This window comes from Schistocerca nitens, chromosome 3 (genome assembly GCF_023898315.1).
Source record: "Schistocerca nitens isolate TAMUIC-IGC-003100 chromosome 3, iqSchNite1.1, whole genome shotgun sequence".
Lineage (NCBI taxonomy): Eukaryota > Metazoa > Arthropoda > Insecta > Orthoptera > Acrididae > Schistocerca > Schistocerca nitens.
The window spans coordinates 637861479-637877961 of NC_064616.1; the positions used below are offsets into that span (position 1 = coordinate 637861479).

The following is a 16483-nucleotide window of genomic DNA, read 5'->3' on the forward strand; positions in this document are numbered from 1 at the left end:
AAATCAGTTCTGTGTCATAGAAATGTAATCAAATTAAATTTAAACATAATAATGCAGAACAAAAGTTCACATAAAATTCTACATAAGTGAAATTCCAGCATTATGTAATTAAACAAATAAAACAGTAACAAACAAAACATACAAAATTTTCGACTGAACAGCATTTGTCAAACATTAACACTTAACTAGTGCACTGGAAACAGCACGTGACATACATCATGTAACTTTTCCACTGAGGGGGGAAAAAAAAAAAAAAAAAAAAAAAAAAAAAAAAAAAAAGGAGCAGCTAACTGCTCAAAGAGTTATCCGGATGTTTTAAACACTCCCTGTAAACTTTTTAGCAAAAGGTGGGACTTCTTTCAAACAACACGAACAATTATCCAAGTGGAATGCCTGTTAAAATTTGAATCTCTCTGTCCTACAGTGTTCTTTGTTTTGAATAGATCAGGACCTGAGAACAATAGTCGAGTTGCAATATTCACACAGTAGACAAAAAATTGTCACACGTCTTATTCTCACAACAATTTTTTTCATTTTTTTTTTGAGATTTGGAGTAATTTAAACATTACTGTTCACTATTGAGACAGTTATTTACACATATTTCAGCAATAGTGTGTGGATACACATCCACTTTCACATAATATATGTAGCTGTGATGACATATGCACACTACTGTACATACAAAAGGAGACCAGTGAGTGGTCACATGTACCATAAATCTAATGCACAACACCAATCAAAACAGAACAACTTCACACCCATGAGTCACCACCAGTTGGATTCTCAGTATGGCTGTCCATAACAACACCTTTTCCAGGTTCTTCATATCCCCACATATCTCCAGGCCCAGGAGGACCATCATACTGTGGTTGTGAACCTCCAGATTCATACTGACGATTTTTCTTTTTCTCACGGTTGACTTGGGCATATAAGGGTTCACCTGGTTTGGCTAACTGCAAAAGAGAGAGAAGACATATGACTTATTTTTATACAAACAATAAACACAACCTTATAGCCTCAGTGGTGATGAGAAAAGAAGGGAAGTAAAATTAGGATTTAACTGCCTGCCAGCAGTAAAGTCACTAATACCTAGATTATGCAAGGATGCAGAAGGGAACTGGTCATGTTCTTTACAAAGAAAGTATCCAGGCAGGGAAAAAACAAAACATGTGAAAACTTCTGAAGCAATGATCACAAAATGTGTTGAGGAAGATCGAAACATACTGCACATTACACTAACATGTAACACTGGTGCATTTAATACTGTAGCTTCTCAAGGCTTGTTGGATTCATGTTAAGTGTCACTAAAGGGGTCTCTCTCTCTCTCTCTCTGTACCACAAGCTAAATCTAGATTTTTTTTCCTATTACCAAGAAGTCATGAAGACCTGAGCCACACAGTAAGTTTAAATACAAATCATTATGGTTAATTATTATAATCTACCAAGACATTTGGAAATTCTTTAAGAAAAACGAATAACTGATTCATAGAAAATAACAACTTTAACAATAATAATAATAATAATAATAATAATAATAATGCAAAGTTTTGAAATGGTTTAGGGGGAGGAGAAGGAAGTGGGAGAGGGTAATTCACTTCTGTCTTCAAGTACACAGGGTAATACGTAAGTACCTCTGGGGGTTTCACAAGATGACTGCACAAAAACTATAAAACATACAGAAAATACACACACATCAGTGGCGAGTGTGTCTCTCCAAGTTTTTAACTCACATTGCAGGTGCTCACTATAGGCACCCTTTGAGAATGTGACAAAATGTTGTGTGTGTGTGTGTGTGTGTGTGTGTGTGTGTGTGTGTGTGACAGAGAGTGCGCATAGCGTAGCCTATCTATGAGTGTGACATATGGAACGAATGATTTGTCCACATGCTCCAAGATGCCTACCCTTAGTGGTGTGCTCTACAATTCCATAACAGTAGACATTAAGAAATGAAACTTAGAGAGATAATCCAAATTGTACCACATTTACTTGAAGTAACTCTTTCCTTACTTCTTCTATGACTTGTCAACCAGTATTTCAATATCTAGCAGCATAACTAAGTGATGACATCAGCTGTCTTAAAATATCAACTTTTCAAACTTATTTGAGAGTATGACACAATAAAAGAAAATTAAAGGTTAGTTTGAATCCTGCAGTGCTTTATTTGGCCTGGTCCTATTGGAGGTAGCATGCTCTCATATTCCTCAAACTTCTGGAGTGACATATCCAGCCAGTTACAAGGGACAAATAGTTTAATGTGGATTCCATACTATGGTGCAACTTACCATTTTTTCACATTAACAAATCCCCACCAGATGTGAAAGAAGCAGTAAGTGACAGACAAAAATATAACAACTGAACCCTAGACATTTGGACTTTTTATATCTGGTACTTAACCAGTGACATCAGAAAGCAGAGGTAAACTGGCATATTCTCAGAGAATCACCACATTTTTAAACAACCAAGAAATACAACATGAAGAGGTAGTTTGCAATGTGTATTGGTCTTCAAATTTCAACTGTACATTTTTCATTGCTACAATATGTTCATAATCTTTTCATAGATTTTACAAAAGCATATGATTCAGTATTGCAATCAAAAATGTACAGAATTCTTTTGGAACTTGGAATACCAAAGAAGTATGTTAGACTTATAGAAGTGAGTTTGAAAAACACAAAAGGTAGAGTATGCGTGGGGAATTTGGAGTCAGAAGAATTTGTAATAAATAATGGACTTAAGTAGGGAGATGCCCTGTCTCCGCTACTTTTTTATTTAGTCCTAGAATATATTGTACGAATGGCAGCAGATAATTCAGAGGGTGTGGAGTTAAATGGAAATATTAAGATATTAGGGTATTCAGATGATCTAAACATCATTAGCGATAGGAAAGAATCTGTAACAGGAAACGCAAATGCGTTAATCAAGACTAGTGAAAATGTAGGTCTAAGGATAAGTGAAGACAAAACTAAATACCTGGTTACTACTAGAATGCCAACAGCAGTAGATCAGGAAATGTTAAGAGTTGGAGACATGCAGTTTGAAAAAGTGAACACATTTAAGTATCTAGGCGTGGACACCACTTCGAGAAATGAGATTGAATCTGAACTGAAGAAAAGATTACAGGCGGGAAATGCGTGCTGCTTCTCACTGAATAGATTACTTTCATCACGGATATTGTCTAGGAATTTAAAGATTAGAATATACAAAACTATTATTCTACCAGTTATGCTGTATGGGTGTGAGACTTGGTCTCTCACCATGCAAAATGAAAAGCCATTTCGAGTATTAGAAAACAAAATTTTGAGGAAAATTTTCGAAGCAAAAAGGGATTACATTAGTGGAGGGTGGCAAAAACTGCAGAACGAAGAGGTTCACGAACTCTATTCAAGCCCTGACATAATCAGTATTATTAAATCACGTAGGCTGCAATGGGCGGGTCACGTAGCTCGAATGGATGAGGGCAGGGCAGCGCGCAGAGTACTGGTACGGCACCTAGAGGGAAAAACGTCGTCCTGTGGGGAGACCGAGGCATAGATGGGAGGACAATGTGAAGGCTGATTTGAGGATCCTAGGTATTGAAGGTGAACGGAAGGAAATAGCCCAAGACAGGGACAGATGACGAAAATACGTTGCTAGGGTAATGGACTCTCGAGTCCGGTATGACCAGTGAGTAAGAAAGTAAGTACAATATGTTCAGTATGTGTTTTCGTATACAAGCAGTATGATATCATTAGAATTATGAAATAAGCTATACTTCCATCGATACTGAAACACCCTGAATCCTACACTGGACATAATAAAACAATGATTCCTGATTTATTTATGGTAATCTCAACTTACATCTCAAATGGTTTACTTACATTGTGCACTTTTGCTCATTAGTTATGCAGTATAGAACATTATTCTTACACAGCACTACGCTTAGACATAAATTATTCTCTACACAAGAACATATACTGAGGATCGTGAAGGGGGGGGCACACGCCCCCCCCCCCTCCCCACACACACACACAAAATCTGTACAAAACGGTACAAGTGAATACGTATACTAACAGAAATCTCAACATCTAATTATTTCCTTGAGAATTTTGCTAATAACAAATGGTCATAATTAGAAAAGATTGGCATCCATGAATACTAGGTATACACACGAACACCACTATCTTCAGGAAGTAGCAAACAATAAAGCCAAAAAATATTCAACTACCACAACTTTGCATTAAATATGCAACAGCAGACAATGGAAAACAATCAGACTACCCAACTGAAATAAGTGCAACAGACAGTGATCAAGTAACTTCCCCGTAAATCACACAATGTTTTCAGTAAATTAATTTCATGCAAATTCAAGTATGTTGTGAAATGTTCTCAAAAATGGAAGAATTTCACGGATACAGGATGGGACATACATAATGTGGAAAATGGCACAAAAATGAACTACAGTAACTGCTACTCACTGCCATTCTACTATTTACTATGGAAAGAAAGAAGTTTAATACTCAAGTACTTTTATGTCCACTTCCTCTTGTTTTCTTTTTGTTAGTGTTTATTCCCTCTAACACAGGTTCTGTGGTAAATATTTTATTTATGTCCCTCCTGCCACCTCAGTAGTAAGTAATCTTACAGGGGCAAGTCAGTGTGCCACGTGAATGCACACTGTGTAAACTTTGTTCAGTGTGTGATTGTATTTTAACTGGCTGTGTATCATATTTTCTGAGATGGTAAGTGAAGAGCAGCCCAGCATTTGCATAAACAAATGTGCAAAAATGGCTGAAATCACAGTCAAGCTCGTTGGTGCACCAGTCAAGGTCATTAACCTGCTGCACAGATTCAATCCAGATCCGGCTCATGTTCCTGCCTCACAAACTATATGACCAGGTACCTGTATAACCATTAAAAAATTCTCCAGGTCAAGACCTGAAGATGAGGCATTCTCGACTGGATACCGTGTCATGTGGTATCATCCAGATGCGGTATGGAGCAGCATAGAGTCAGTACAGCACTACCAGCCACTGTCGAATTTACAGACTTTGGAATAGTAGCTTCTCAATTGGCATCACGAGGCTGAGTGTACCCCATTCCAGTCATCTTAGCAATAAAAAATCTCTGGCAGTACTGGAAATTGAACCCAGGTCCTTTGCATGACAGCCAGACAAGCTGACCATTTGGCCATGGGGAGGGGGGAACACACACACACTTGTACATCCACTAAAAGTGTCAAATGCATTAAAAATTAATACTTAATTTGTATGATCACAATTCTGTAATCAGAAGTGTAGAAAGACTTTAATTACTGCAAAAGGTAATTAAAAATAGGAAGTAAATAAAGGTCCTCCTCTGTTAGCTTGGAATTACAAGAAAATCCCTTCTGAGCAGACATGGTAATGTGTAGTCGTGTGTTAAAGGCCTATACTACATTACCTCCTCTGTCCAAATGTGGGAAATATAGACAAAATAATTTGTGCCATGAGAAATATTGTTGAGTTTCAAACAAAAGATTCTGTATAAAACTAATAATGAGCAAATAAAGTAATGAGCATTCTGAATGTAAACAATACTTTTGAATTGGTACTAGACTATTACTGTCAATAGCAATGCATTTAAAATATACACATTTATTCTAGGCACCAGTGAAACTGGAATGCTGTTAACCTCCAATGGCAGATTTATATCCATTTGATAGGTAAATACTTTGAAATGGAACAAAGTGACTATTTTGAAAATGGTGAAGGAGCCAGCTGTGGATTTTGTAAAAGGATCTGCATGACCCTCACTTGAGATTGTCATTGTCTTTACAAAAAAAACACTACCTAGAAGAGAATAATAGGCGAGATAGAATGACAAGCACCAGTGTGGAATCGTAATTCACGCTGTATCTGACAACGATTTTTATGTGTGGCAGAGTACCCTACGAGCATTTCAATTTAGTAATTCTTTAATCCAGGACCAGGGTGCCAATTATATTTTTGTTTGTAAAGAAGATAGAAATTTCTCATTGAGCTGGGAGCTCTAGAAATACAGTGTTGCTGGCAATACTATTAACAAATGGTGTCATTTGCTCCATTATTTCAACAGTTGTACTGGCAAGTGTTGGAGGTAGTTTGTTTTCAGAAGCATGTGCACATCATATGTGACTAAATGATTTGCATGTGATATGTAAAATACCAGCTACATTGATTACTGGTGCGCGTACTTAAAAATAGGGAAGATATGAGTCGCTGTGCATCTGCGCAATTTCTATGAAGATTTGATGACTGTAGAATTTCATGGCAGGGCCAATGTTTCTTTTTTTCTTCTTCCTCCCAGTCACCTACACAGCGCGTCCATTAAGTCTGTTTAATGTTTCCAAAATCTGTAAGAAAAGCAACTACTGATTGATCATTAGATTTGTACTACAGATTCAATTGTTATTAAAAATTTTAATCACACTGCAATTGTATGTTTAATGAAATCTGTTGATGAATAAGTTGCTGTGAAATGAACGCGATACAAAATGGCTGCTCCTACAGAAAACGCTCAGTGTCTATTATGGTCTACTGAAGCAAAATTGGACCTGCAGACACTCAACAAAACTTCATAACTAAGTATGGAAGATATCCTCCATCATGTCCACCAATTCATGCATTGCAAAAAAAATTATCAAGACAGGGACAGTGCCTGATAAAAGGAGGAGTAGATGACCAAGAACACCAGACAAAAATGTAGATTGTGTAACATAAATCTTCAATATTTCACACAGAGAATCTATCCATGTCGCTGCCTGACAGTTACAGCTATTGCAATGTTAAGCTATTGCACTTAACAGTTCCCAAAGTCCTACATCAAAATTCACAATTTTACAATTACAAAATGGAATGGTTCAAATGGTTCTGAGCACTATGAGACTTTACATCTGAGGTCATCAGTCCTCTAGAACTTAGAACTACTTAAACCTAACTGACCTAAGGACATCACACATATCCATGCCCGAGGCAGGATTCAAACCTGTGACCATAGCAGTTGCGCAGTTCCAGACTGAAGCGCCTAGAACCACTCAGTCACAACGGCCGGAACATGGAATTGTTACAGACACTGGAACCAAATGATGTAACAGGATGAAGAGACCTTACAGTTAACATGTTTCAGTTGTGAGACATTCTTTCATTCTTCAGAGAAAATGAACACACAATGTGCAAATCTGGGAATCAGAAAACTCATGTGGCTAGGCAATTTAAGCAAGATAGTCCAAATATGAAAGAGTGGTGTGGGATAGTGTATAATTGCCTCAACCAGCACAACAACTATACAACCTTCAACCAGTTATCATTTTTGTACAAGATGGTGCAACGCCACACAGCGGACTGTATGTTCATGAGTTCCTAACATGAGACTTTACGGACTGGTGGATTGGCCATGTTATTCACCAGCTATTCCTCCTCTCGATTTCTTTCTATAGGGATATGTTACCTTAACATAATATCATATACTGAACACAAATGAGATGCCACCGATTTCAAACCACAGATGAGCAAACATGGCAAGAAATCGATTAACATCATATGAGTTTTGTGCAACTAATGGTGCCCATTAAAGATGTATTAAGGGGGAAAAAAAGCCTTTGCATATATTTTAATTTTCTGAGTAACACATTTTTCGATTGTGAAGGGATTTTAAGGACACCCCTTATATAACTCATGGTGTATGTATGGAGCACAAATGGATACAATTCAGAAGCCTAGTTTGATATATCTTCAAATAGTATGTGCTGAAAAAGGTTCTGAGGGGGTGAGAAAGACCTGTTGTGACTCAACAGCAGTGTCAGAAAGTTGCTATGAAAGCAGAGACAGCTTCATCATAAATTTAAGTAAAGTCAAAGCCTAGTTGACAAACAAAAGCTGAATGAAGTAAAAATTAGCACAAGAGCAATTAACTTGAAAGAAAAATTTTGCCAACTGATCTGGCTAAACCCCTAAAGAAGTTTTGATATTTCACAGAGCAAGTAATCAGATCAAAAGCAACTATTCAGTCACCAAGTGTCCACACTGGCACCAAAACAGAAGATAACTGTGACGAAGGCAAAATACTGTTTCACCACAGCAAAACGTTATTTTGGTAACCCTTCCAACCATCCCACAAATGCCGAACTTGTAGATATTGACATAAGTGATCACAAAACAGAAAATCAACTAAAACTGCTCAATAGAGGAAAGGCATCTGGAGTGGGTGAGATACCTGTGATATTTTATGGAAATTATGCAAATGAGCTTTCTCCCCTTCTGCAGTAATTAATTGAAGGTCACCGGAGCAACAAAAGGTGCCCAGTGACTGGATAAAAAGCACAGGTCATTACGATTTCCAGTCTCTCTACCAAAATCAACATGGACTGAGCAAACACAAGATATTGAGAAACTCAGCTACCTCGGTTTGTCTGCGAGATCTATAGTGCCATAGGCAGTGATGCCCAGATTGATAATCCAGTTTTCCTTTACCTCAGGAAGACATTTGATACAGTTTCTCAACGTCAATTAGAGAATCACATTTGTGGCTGGATTCAGAACTTCCTTTCAGACAGAACTCAACATGTTGCTCTTAATGGAACAAATTCATCAGACGTAAAGGTAATTTCATGAGTACCTCAAGGGGGTATGATATTGCCATTAAAGATTATAATATACACAAGTGATCTACTGGATAACATCTGAAGTTCCACGTCATCGTTTGCAGACAACATTAGTAGTGACAAACTGTAACAAACTGCAGGGAGATCCGGAGAGGATCAATGATTGGTGCAGTGACTGACAGCTGACACTGAACGTAAATAAATGTTACATATTGCACATAAATAGATGGGTTCAGATGGCTCTGAGCACTATGGGACTTAACGTCTGAGGTTAACAGTCCCCTAGAACTTAGAACTACTTAAACCTAACTAACCTAAGCACATCACACACATCCATGCCTGAGGCAGGATTCGAACCTGTGACCATAGCAGTTACGCGGTTCTGGACTGAAGCGCCTAGAACTGCTTAGTCACCGTGGCCGGCCATAAATAGATGAAAAATGAAAATACCCACTATTGTTAGATTACATGATTGGCAACAAGTCATTAGAAATAGTAACTATGTAAAATACACAGGACTAACCATCTGGAATGACCCAAAGTGGAATGATGAAAAAATCATTGTAGGAAAAGCAGATGCTAGAATGAGATTTACTGGAAGAATCTTAAGGAAATGTAATTCATCCATGAAAGAAGTGACCCACAAAACATTTGACCAGTTCTTGAGTACTCTTCATTAGTTGGATTAGTAGAAAAGATAGTCAAAATCCTATGAAGAGTGATGTTTCTTCACAGGATTGTTTAGTCAGTGAAAGAGCATTACATAATTGTTTAACAAACTCAGATAGCACATGCTACAAGAAAGGCACCATGCATCACAGAGAGATTTACAATTGAAATTCTGAGAGGAGGGGAGAGAGACTATTGAAATTCCGAGATTTTACTTTCCTAAAAGCATTGACTGGCACACTAATTCTCCAACGTGTCATGAAATGACCCCAATGAGAAAATTAGAGAAATTACAATTATACAGAGGTTTACAGACAATCATTCTTCCCACTCACCATTTGTGAATGGAACAGGGAAGTGAAGAAAAGATAATGGTAACAGAAGCACCCGTCACCATGTAAGACGGCTTATGGAGTACAGATATAGATGTTGTGGTGTTGCATTGTAGGTAGGTACATTAACAAGACAGAGAACTTGCTGGCATTCAGTCATACAAGGCATGCAGAAGAACTTCAGTGAAGTTTGGGAAACAAAATACCAATACCAGCAGAATCAAAGCTGTATGGGTAGTAAAAGCATAGCCCATTAAATGCAAGGTTTAGTGTCTGAATCGTGGGCTTGCATGCAGTTTTAGTATGCCAGGAAATTCCAGATAATGATTTGCCCACTGAGACATACGAACATATATCAGAGGGATTTAAGAATATCATAGACAGTATTAACAAAGATGACTTGAAAATTATACGAAGCTGGCTATTTCTGAATGCGTCTTGTGTCAGTTATCACTTCACAAACTTTCCTGTTAATAGCATATTTGAAGCCTTTTCCTACTACTTTCTGTGTCTGATGTGGTTATATTATGATTATAACACAGAACTCATATCAATTTAAGATCCTGTACTTCTCCCATTTTGGTATTACATATCATTCCAGAGGAATGATATGTATCCCTACATATTCTTAATGTCAAATGATACTCTCAGAGGAAAACTATAAATTATCATAGAGGAGAACACAAATATTTTGCAGGTCTGTTATTTCATTTGCATGTGGCAAATCATGTCAAGGGACAATGCATGTCTTTAAGATGGGATGGTGATTGTTGTGAGAAGTACCACGTGGATGCGAATATAGAAGCTCCTACAATTGATGGCCTAGTTTGGAGAAGAATAAAATCCTCAGAAAATATATATATTTTTTACAATAGTTGTGATGTTTATTCAGACAAATAACATGTCTATCAAGATCATCCTTTCTTTGGCTACACTCCTATGTGAACTGTTGCTTCAGTCTGCTACGTATTAGTTTTGTGTTGGACATTATGATTTGACAGAAATTTGATGTTATCCAGTAAATGATGCATATGTTGTCTGAAATTTAAGGATTATATGTATGAAAGATGTTTTTATATTATTCAAGAGAAGTAGAGTAGCAGTCTTAAATTTCCTTACAGTGATAAGTATGTAAGGAGACGACAAAGTGTGTCATAGCTGCATACAAGGCAGTAGATGAGTAACTAGAAGGTAAAGAAGAAAAATATTTAATCTACATTAATTAAGTCATGTGCAAGAAAAATAAGACACTACACCATTTAGTTTCTGATCAAAATCATTTTCAGAATAGGGCAGAACCTTTGTCACAAATTTTACTTTCAAACAGCTGACTATATTTCTTTTTTAACACATAGCATAATGAACAGACAAAACATTGTCACGAACTGATGAAAGATTTCAGCAGTACGACCATATGTTGGAAGTTAAATATTCAGTTTTATACTAGTACAAGCGAAAGTTTCTGTTACATTGCACCACATAACCTGAAATCTATCATATGGCAGCTTAACTAGGCTGGTCCTACAGACATTGAAATATTCAACTGACAGGAATGAGAAGCTGTAACCAGCAAACGTTTTGAGTAACAGGCAACTATGCCACATCAAGATAATTACATAACTTCTTTAAAACTGCATATTCTTGGTAGATTTTGGTTATCTCTATTAATGACATGGTTTTAATTATTCAAACTTCCTTTATTATAAGTAAACCACATTTATTTTTGACATCTATTGTGACTTTTATAATGAGATTATTGTGAAATATTTTGCCAGAAACATGTTTAATATGCTACAAGAATAGCTGCTGTTTTGGTCTACATTATTCATGGTCACAAAATGTATTGTCTTGTCTACCATTAACTCCATGTGTATTCACTATTCTAGTTGCCTGGAGTCAGAACTGAGTAGAAATTTCATAAGTTTTTTTTCTTATTTGTCTCTACGAAAGTGACAGGTCACAAATGCATCAAATAAATGAATGATCTGGACAATTATGTCTGGTGATGTGTGTCATAATATAAACCATATCACAAAATGCTTGTGGTTTTCCTATAGTGCACATGCACCTTAATTTTTAAATTGTTATATTAAGCATTCGCAGTTGTTTCAGTTGTCATTTTGCATTTTCACAAGTTGCAAGAAAAAGAGCTGTTACAATAATGGAAGCAAACAGCCTTTTCACATAGTTGATTACAGAAACTGTATATGTCAAACAAAATAATTTACAAAGATATGTAAGCATTGTGAAAAAAAGCTGGGAAATTACAGCATTTGGTATACTTTATGTTATGTAAGGAATATGACCTCTTACATATTCGGCACAAGTTTGAAAGTTACCAAAAAAATGTCAAGTCTGTAGCAACAAAGTTACATATTTATTTTACTCTTCTATCTGTATTTGTCTTATTTCAACAGACACTTTGGCAAACTATATAAAATTATGGAACTAAACAGCTGAATGCTTAGATGCCGCCCCCCCCCCCCCCCCCCCCACAAACATTACAAATACAGCAACTACTTTCCACTTCTGTAAAATAAAAAAATGAACAGATGAAAAAGTATACAGATTAACTTCTTTTTGTCAAAATTATATGAATTACCATCAAGACTGCAGTGAGTTTAATACTTAAAGCATCTCCATTACATTTCTGGACAAATTTAATGGGAATGACTACGGTAAGCTCTCCGACATATGCAATCAGATGAAAACTACATTAATCTGTTAATCTTTGAAATTGGTCAGTTAGGAAATAAGCTTGAACAAATAAGAACGGAATGGCATTCAACAAAGAACAACCTGGTGCAACAATTTCTGTATCCCCCCTCCATCATATTAAAGATGGCTAGTGCTTGAGAAAGTTCACAACTTCATTTCAAGACATGGGTCAACCAATGATATCTGAATCCTGTTTCACAACCCAGATCAGGCAAAAAGGTTCACACAGAAAACTGACATGAAATATAAAGTACACAGCAACACTGGATGAATACTATTCTATTTACATACCTATGAGTCACTCATAGTTCAAACTCTTGATAGACCAAGTCCCTCAGACATCAGAAAAGCAAAACACAAAGACTAGAAGTGGATTCTGGTACACATTTCCAGTCAAATCATTAAATATTATTAGCCATAACCACTAGCAGTGAGTAACGGCTTTAAGGTTGGTGATGGATTATGTCATTTTTCTGCAGGCAATATGTTTATGTCCCATTTTCTGGTACAATATACACTTATTTTACTTCCACTGCGCAGTATTTGTGCTGTAAGGACTGCCTTGATTTCAACCTGACATGTTACTCATCTCTCTCTCTCTCTCTCTCTCTCTCTCTCTCTCTCACTCACTCACTCACTCACACACACACACACACACCAAATAAATAGAAACTTTAAAACATGTTTTGCACTTTACAAGGAATCATGATCACCAGCTTGATAACATATTTTAAGGAAGAAGAAGCGTACTTTCAAGATATCAGCCCCAGCAACCGATTTCATGCAAAGATTTTTTGCCATAATTCTGATATTACATAGTTATGACCCTCTGAAACTCTGAAAGTAGAGCTTTTAAACTTCTGTATGCACAATATGGGTGTCATTCACCCCACCCCACTGCAGCCATCTAATGTCCTAGTGCCAAGTACTCTACAAAATACTGTGAAATATTGTTTTGACATTAGTAACATGCTTCTTCATTGTGTCAATGTGTGGTTTCTAACCTGTAGCTGGTGCTAAAGATCTCTCTGCTTTGAACGTACTTATGTTGCATTTACAAATGCAGTGTAAAAGAACGAAATGAATGAGTGTGTCATTAAAGAAGTAGCTCAATGTTATTTCACTATTAACATCACTGTTGTGCATTATTTCCTTTGGATTTTAAAGCTGAAAATGTTAAAGCGAAGTTCATATGTACATGTGCTATTACTCAACTCAGTTGGCGTGATGAAGTTGTACATTGAAATAATTAACTTTACTTAACAGTAATTCTACAGTTGCTCAGGTTTACTAATTTTGCTTTTGAGGTGAGGTTGACATTATGTACCATACTTACATCACTTACCTATTTTTCACGTAGAATAACATATGGCTTCTCAAACATATTACAAAATATTGTTAAACAGATGTGCCCCCCCCTCCCCTTTATTCCCTCGCCATCAAATTCTGCAAATAGGAGGGCTCTGGTTGTTATTCTGCTGTATAGTACTTCTTGCTCTGCCACTAGGCAGCTGCAGTGGCGGAGAGTGAGAGACAAGTAACCGGCGCACATGAAGAGAAACTGTACTTTTTAGAAGGTCATAACTGTGTACTATCAGAATTATGGCCCACATTTTTACATGGGATCTATTTCTAGGGCTGGTATCTTGCAGGTGTTGTTCTTTCTCCTTAAATTATTAGATCAAGATGGTGATGTTTCCTTGTTAGTTAAGGTGTAAAGCTCAGTATTCTCTGCAGCAGATGAGTAAATGCAACAAGCTGCAACATATGTGGACAATGAACAGCAAAAGTCACCACCTACATTCCACAAAATATGGGGACTTAGCATCTCTGTTAAAAACTACATCTTTCGTTCAGTTACACAAAAAATTATTATTGAAACTGAATTGTTATACTGCTTCCATTATGTAGAACAATTAGGCACCTCTACAGACGGAAAACACCAAAAACAATTCAGTTAGCTGGTTGTATGAGCCCTTTGTCTTACAGAATCTGTGGTGGTCTATTCAAAGTTAAGAATATTTAAGTTATGTTTCACAACTTATTTCCATTTCTACATTAAGTGTGGTTTATTCTAAAGAGTCTTATAATCCTATGTGGGCACACACTTTGTTGTCATTTTCTTTTTCTTTCTTTCTTTCTTTGGCATTCGACTTACTATCAGAAGAGTTCGTTTATAAGTATATTCATCTTACCAAACAAACTTGCAGCAAAAATGACGAAAACATCTTAGGAAAATGATATAACAACAAGATTGGAAAGAAAACTCAAATGGTTTGAATGAATAAATTGCATATTTGCAAACAAATAAAAGTACTTTTCTTTACTTTGAAACATTCTATGCCATGCATACAACTAAGCAACATAACTTATCACTTGACATGCAAAGGAAACCAAAGATTACATTTCACTCTTTAGACATTAATAATTATCACAGAGAAAGGATATAATATCATTAAGGAACACCATTGCAGTTTAAAAACATAACAAAAAAATAACATGGTCACACTATTAGCACATACATAAAATGATGTTAAATGAAAAGAGAAGACAAAAAGTATACTGCCAACACACAATTTTACACAAACAAGCTAAAAATCTTTATTAAACAAAAAAAGAACACAAATTCTACAACTTGGAAAGTGGAAAACAGTCCATGTATTAAGAAATATAATTTCTACACTATTGTCATAAATCAATAACAGGAAGATATTAAATTATAGTATGGGTGAGTTATCAAGATATCTGCCTTTTGTTTTTATTATTGACACAAACAAACATAGCAGCTATTGATTATACAATGTGCAGATTAAATAAATTACAGAAAAATTTAAAACAGTCTACCCTGACTACAAAATGCAGTAAAATATAGGATACAAGAAACAAAAATGAAACCAAAAGAAATTTCCTATGGAAGTACATAATATTTAATACATTTGGGAAAGAAAGTTCACACATGACTGTGTTAAGACTGACTGAAGTTTGTACTAAGTACACTTTACAAATACTGCTCACACTGACAAATATTATCAATAATTAAATATGCCTAGGTTAGCACTAGACAGATCATGCAATTAAGGGACATAATCCTACCATTAATGCAAAACGTCCAACTTAACTAAGTTATGGATACAATAAATTGTTTGCAGCAGTTCACAAAAACTATTTTTGGAATAAGTTACACATAAAAATTATACAGTCGAGGACTCCATCCTTAATTTTCAGAAACAAAGATAATAACATAAGTGAGAGAATATAATTCTTTAATTCTTAGTAAAATGTATTTTAATAAATTGTAGCACAAACAATGTCCAAGCAATAAAATGCAAACTATAATTACACACTGGAAAAATTAACAAGTAAACTTCACAAAACTTGGCTGGCACCTTTGCAAGTTAACGTATCATAATTTCATGTCTGTTAACAGATATACATCAACTCCACACCTTGTCCTCATCTACCACCAACTACTGAAATTCCACCTTTCACAGATTCATGTTCTGCAGCATTTATTTAAAGTATACTGACATAGAATCAGCTACCAGTCCTAAAAAGCACCACATAGTCCAAAAGCAACCCATATTTCTGCTCTAAATGAACAGGAATTGTTGCATTAACTATGAGAATTATTGAGCAAAAAGACACTTTGGGCTTCCAATAACCTGCAAATCAATCTTCCTGGGTGGCACATGCAGGTTCAGTGGATTATTATAGTTGATCTTGCTCAATTCCCCTTCCCTGTCTTTTTTATATAATTGTAGATTTTTCACTGTAAGAATAATGTGATGTCAAATTTTCTTGCAAATGAGGAAAGTTGTGTTCAGTTGTTTTAAGATAACTGAAATACAGCAATGTTAACATCATCATTTACAGATACAACATGCCTAGAGCAAATATGCTCCCTTTGCAAGAGAAACACAAGAAAAGAATTCATTTTGCATGACTTGCAAATGAATGTTATTGTAAAGAGTTTAGTCATAACCTAGAACTTATATAAAAGTGATTTTAAAATGGTGAAAATGAGTATTCACTAGATACCATAAAGACTTCACAACAGTGAATAAATTTGAGTAAAAGGTTCTGAAGAAATGCTTACAAGACATCACATGTACCCACTTTTGAAAAACAATGTTGTCACTGTGTATGATATTCAGTACAACCCTGAAAC

The 16483-nt window shown here is 35.9% G+C and overlaps 1 protein-coding gene across 8 annotated transcripts in view; it reads right to left on the reverse strand.

The window, feature by feature from the left end:
- Window positions 1-284: 284 nt before the first annotated feature.
- LOC126248590 (catenin delta-2) overlaps window positions 285-16483 on the reverse strand; it is a 546087-nt gene continuing 529888 nt past the window's right edge. For 5 of the 8 annotated variants that reach the window (XM_049949704.1, XM_049949706.1, XM_049949705.1 and 2 more), the window contains one exon: window positions 285-953. In XM_049949704.1, coding sequence (XP_049805661.1) covers window positions 753-953 — 201 coding nt within the window. In that variant the 3' untranslated portion in view covers window positions 285-752. Of the gene's footprint in view, window positions 954-14840; window positions 16085-16483 lie in introns of those variants that run through there. The other 3 variants (XM_049949707.1, XM_049949709.1, XM_049949710.1) reach the window with 3 other exon arrangements.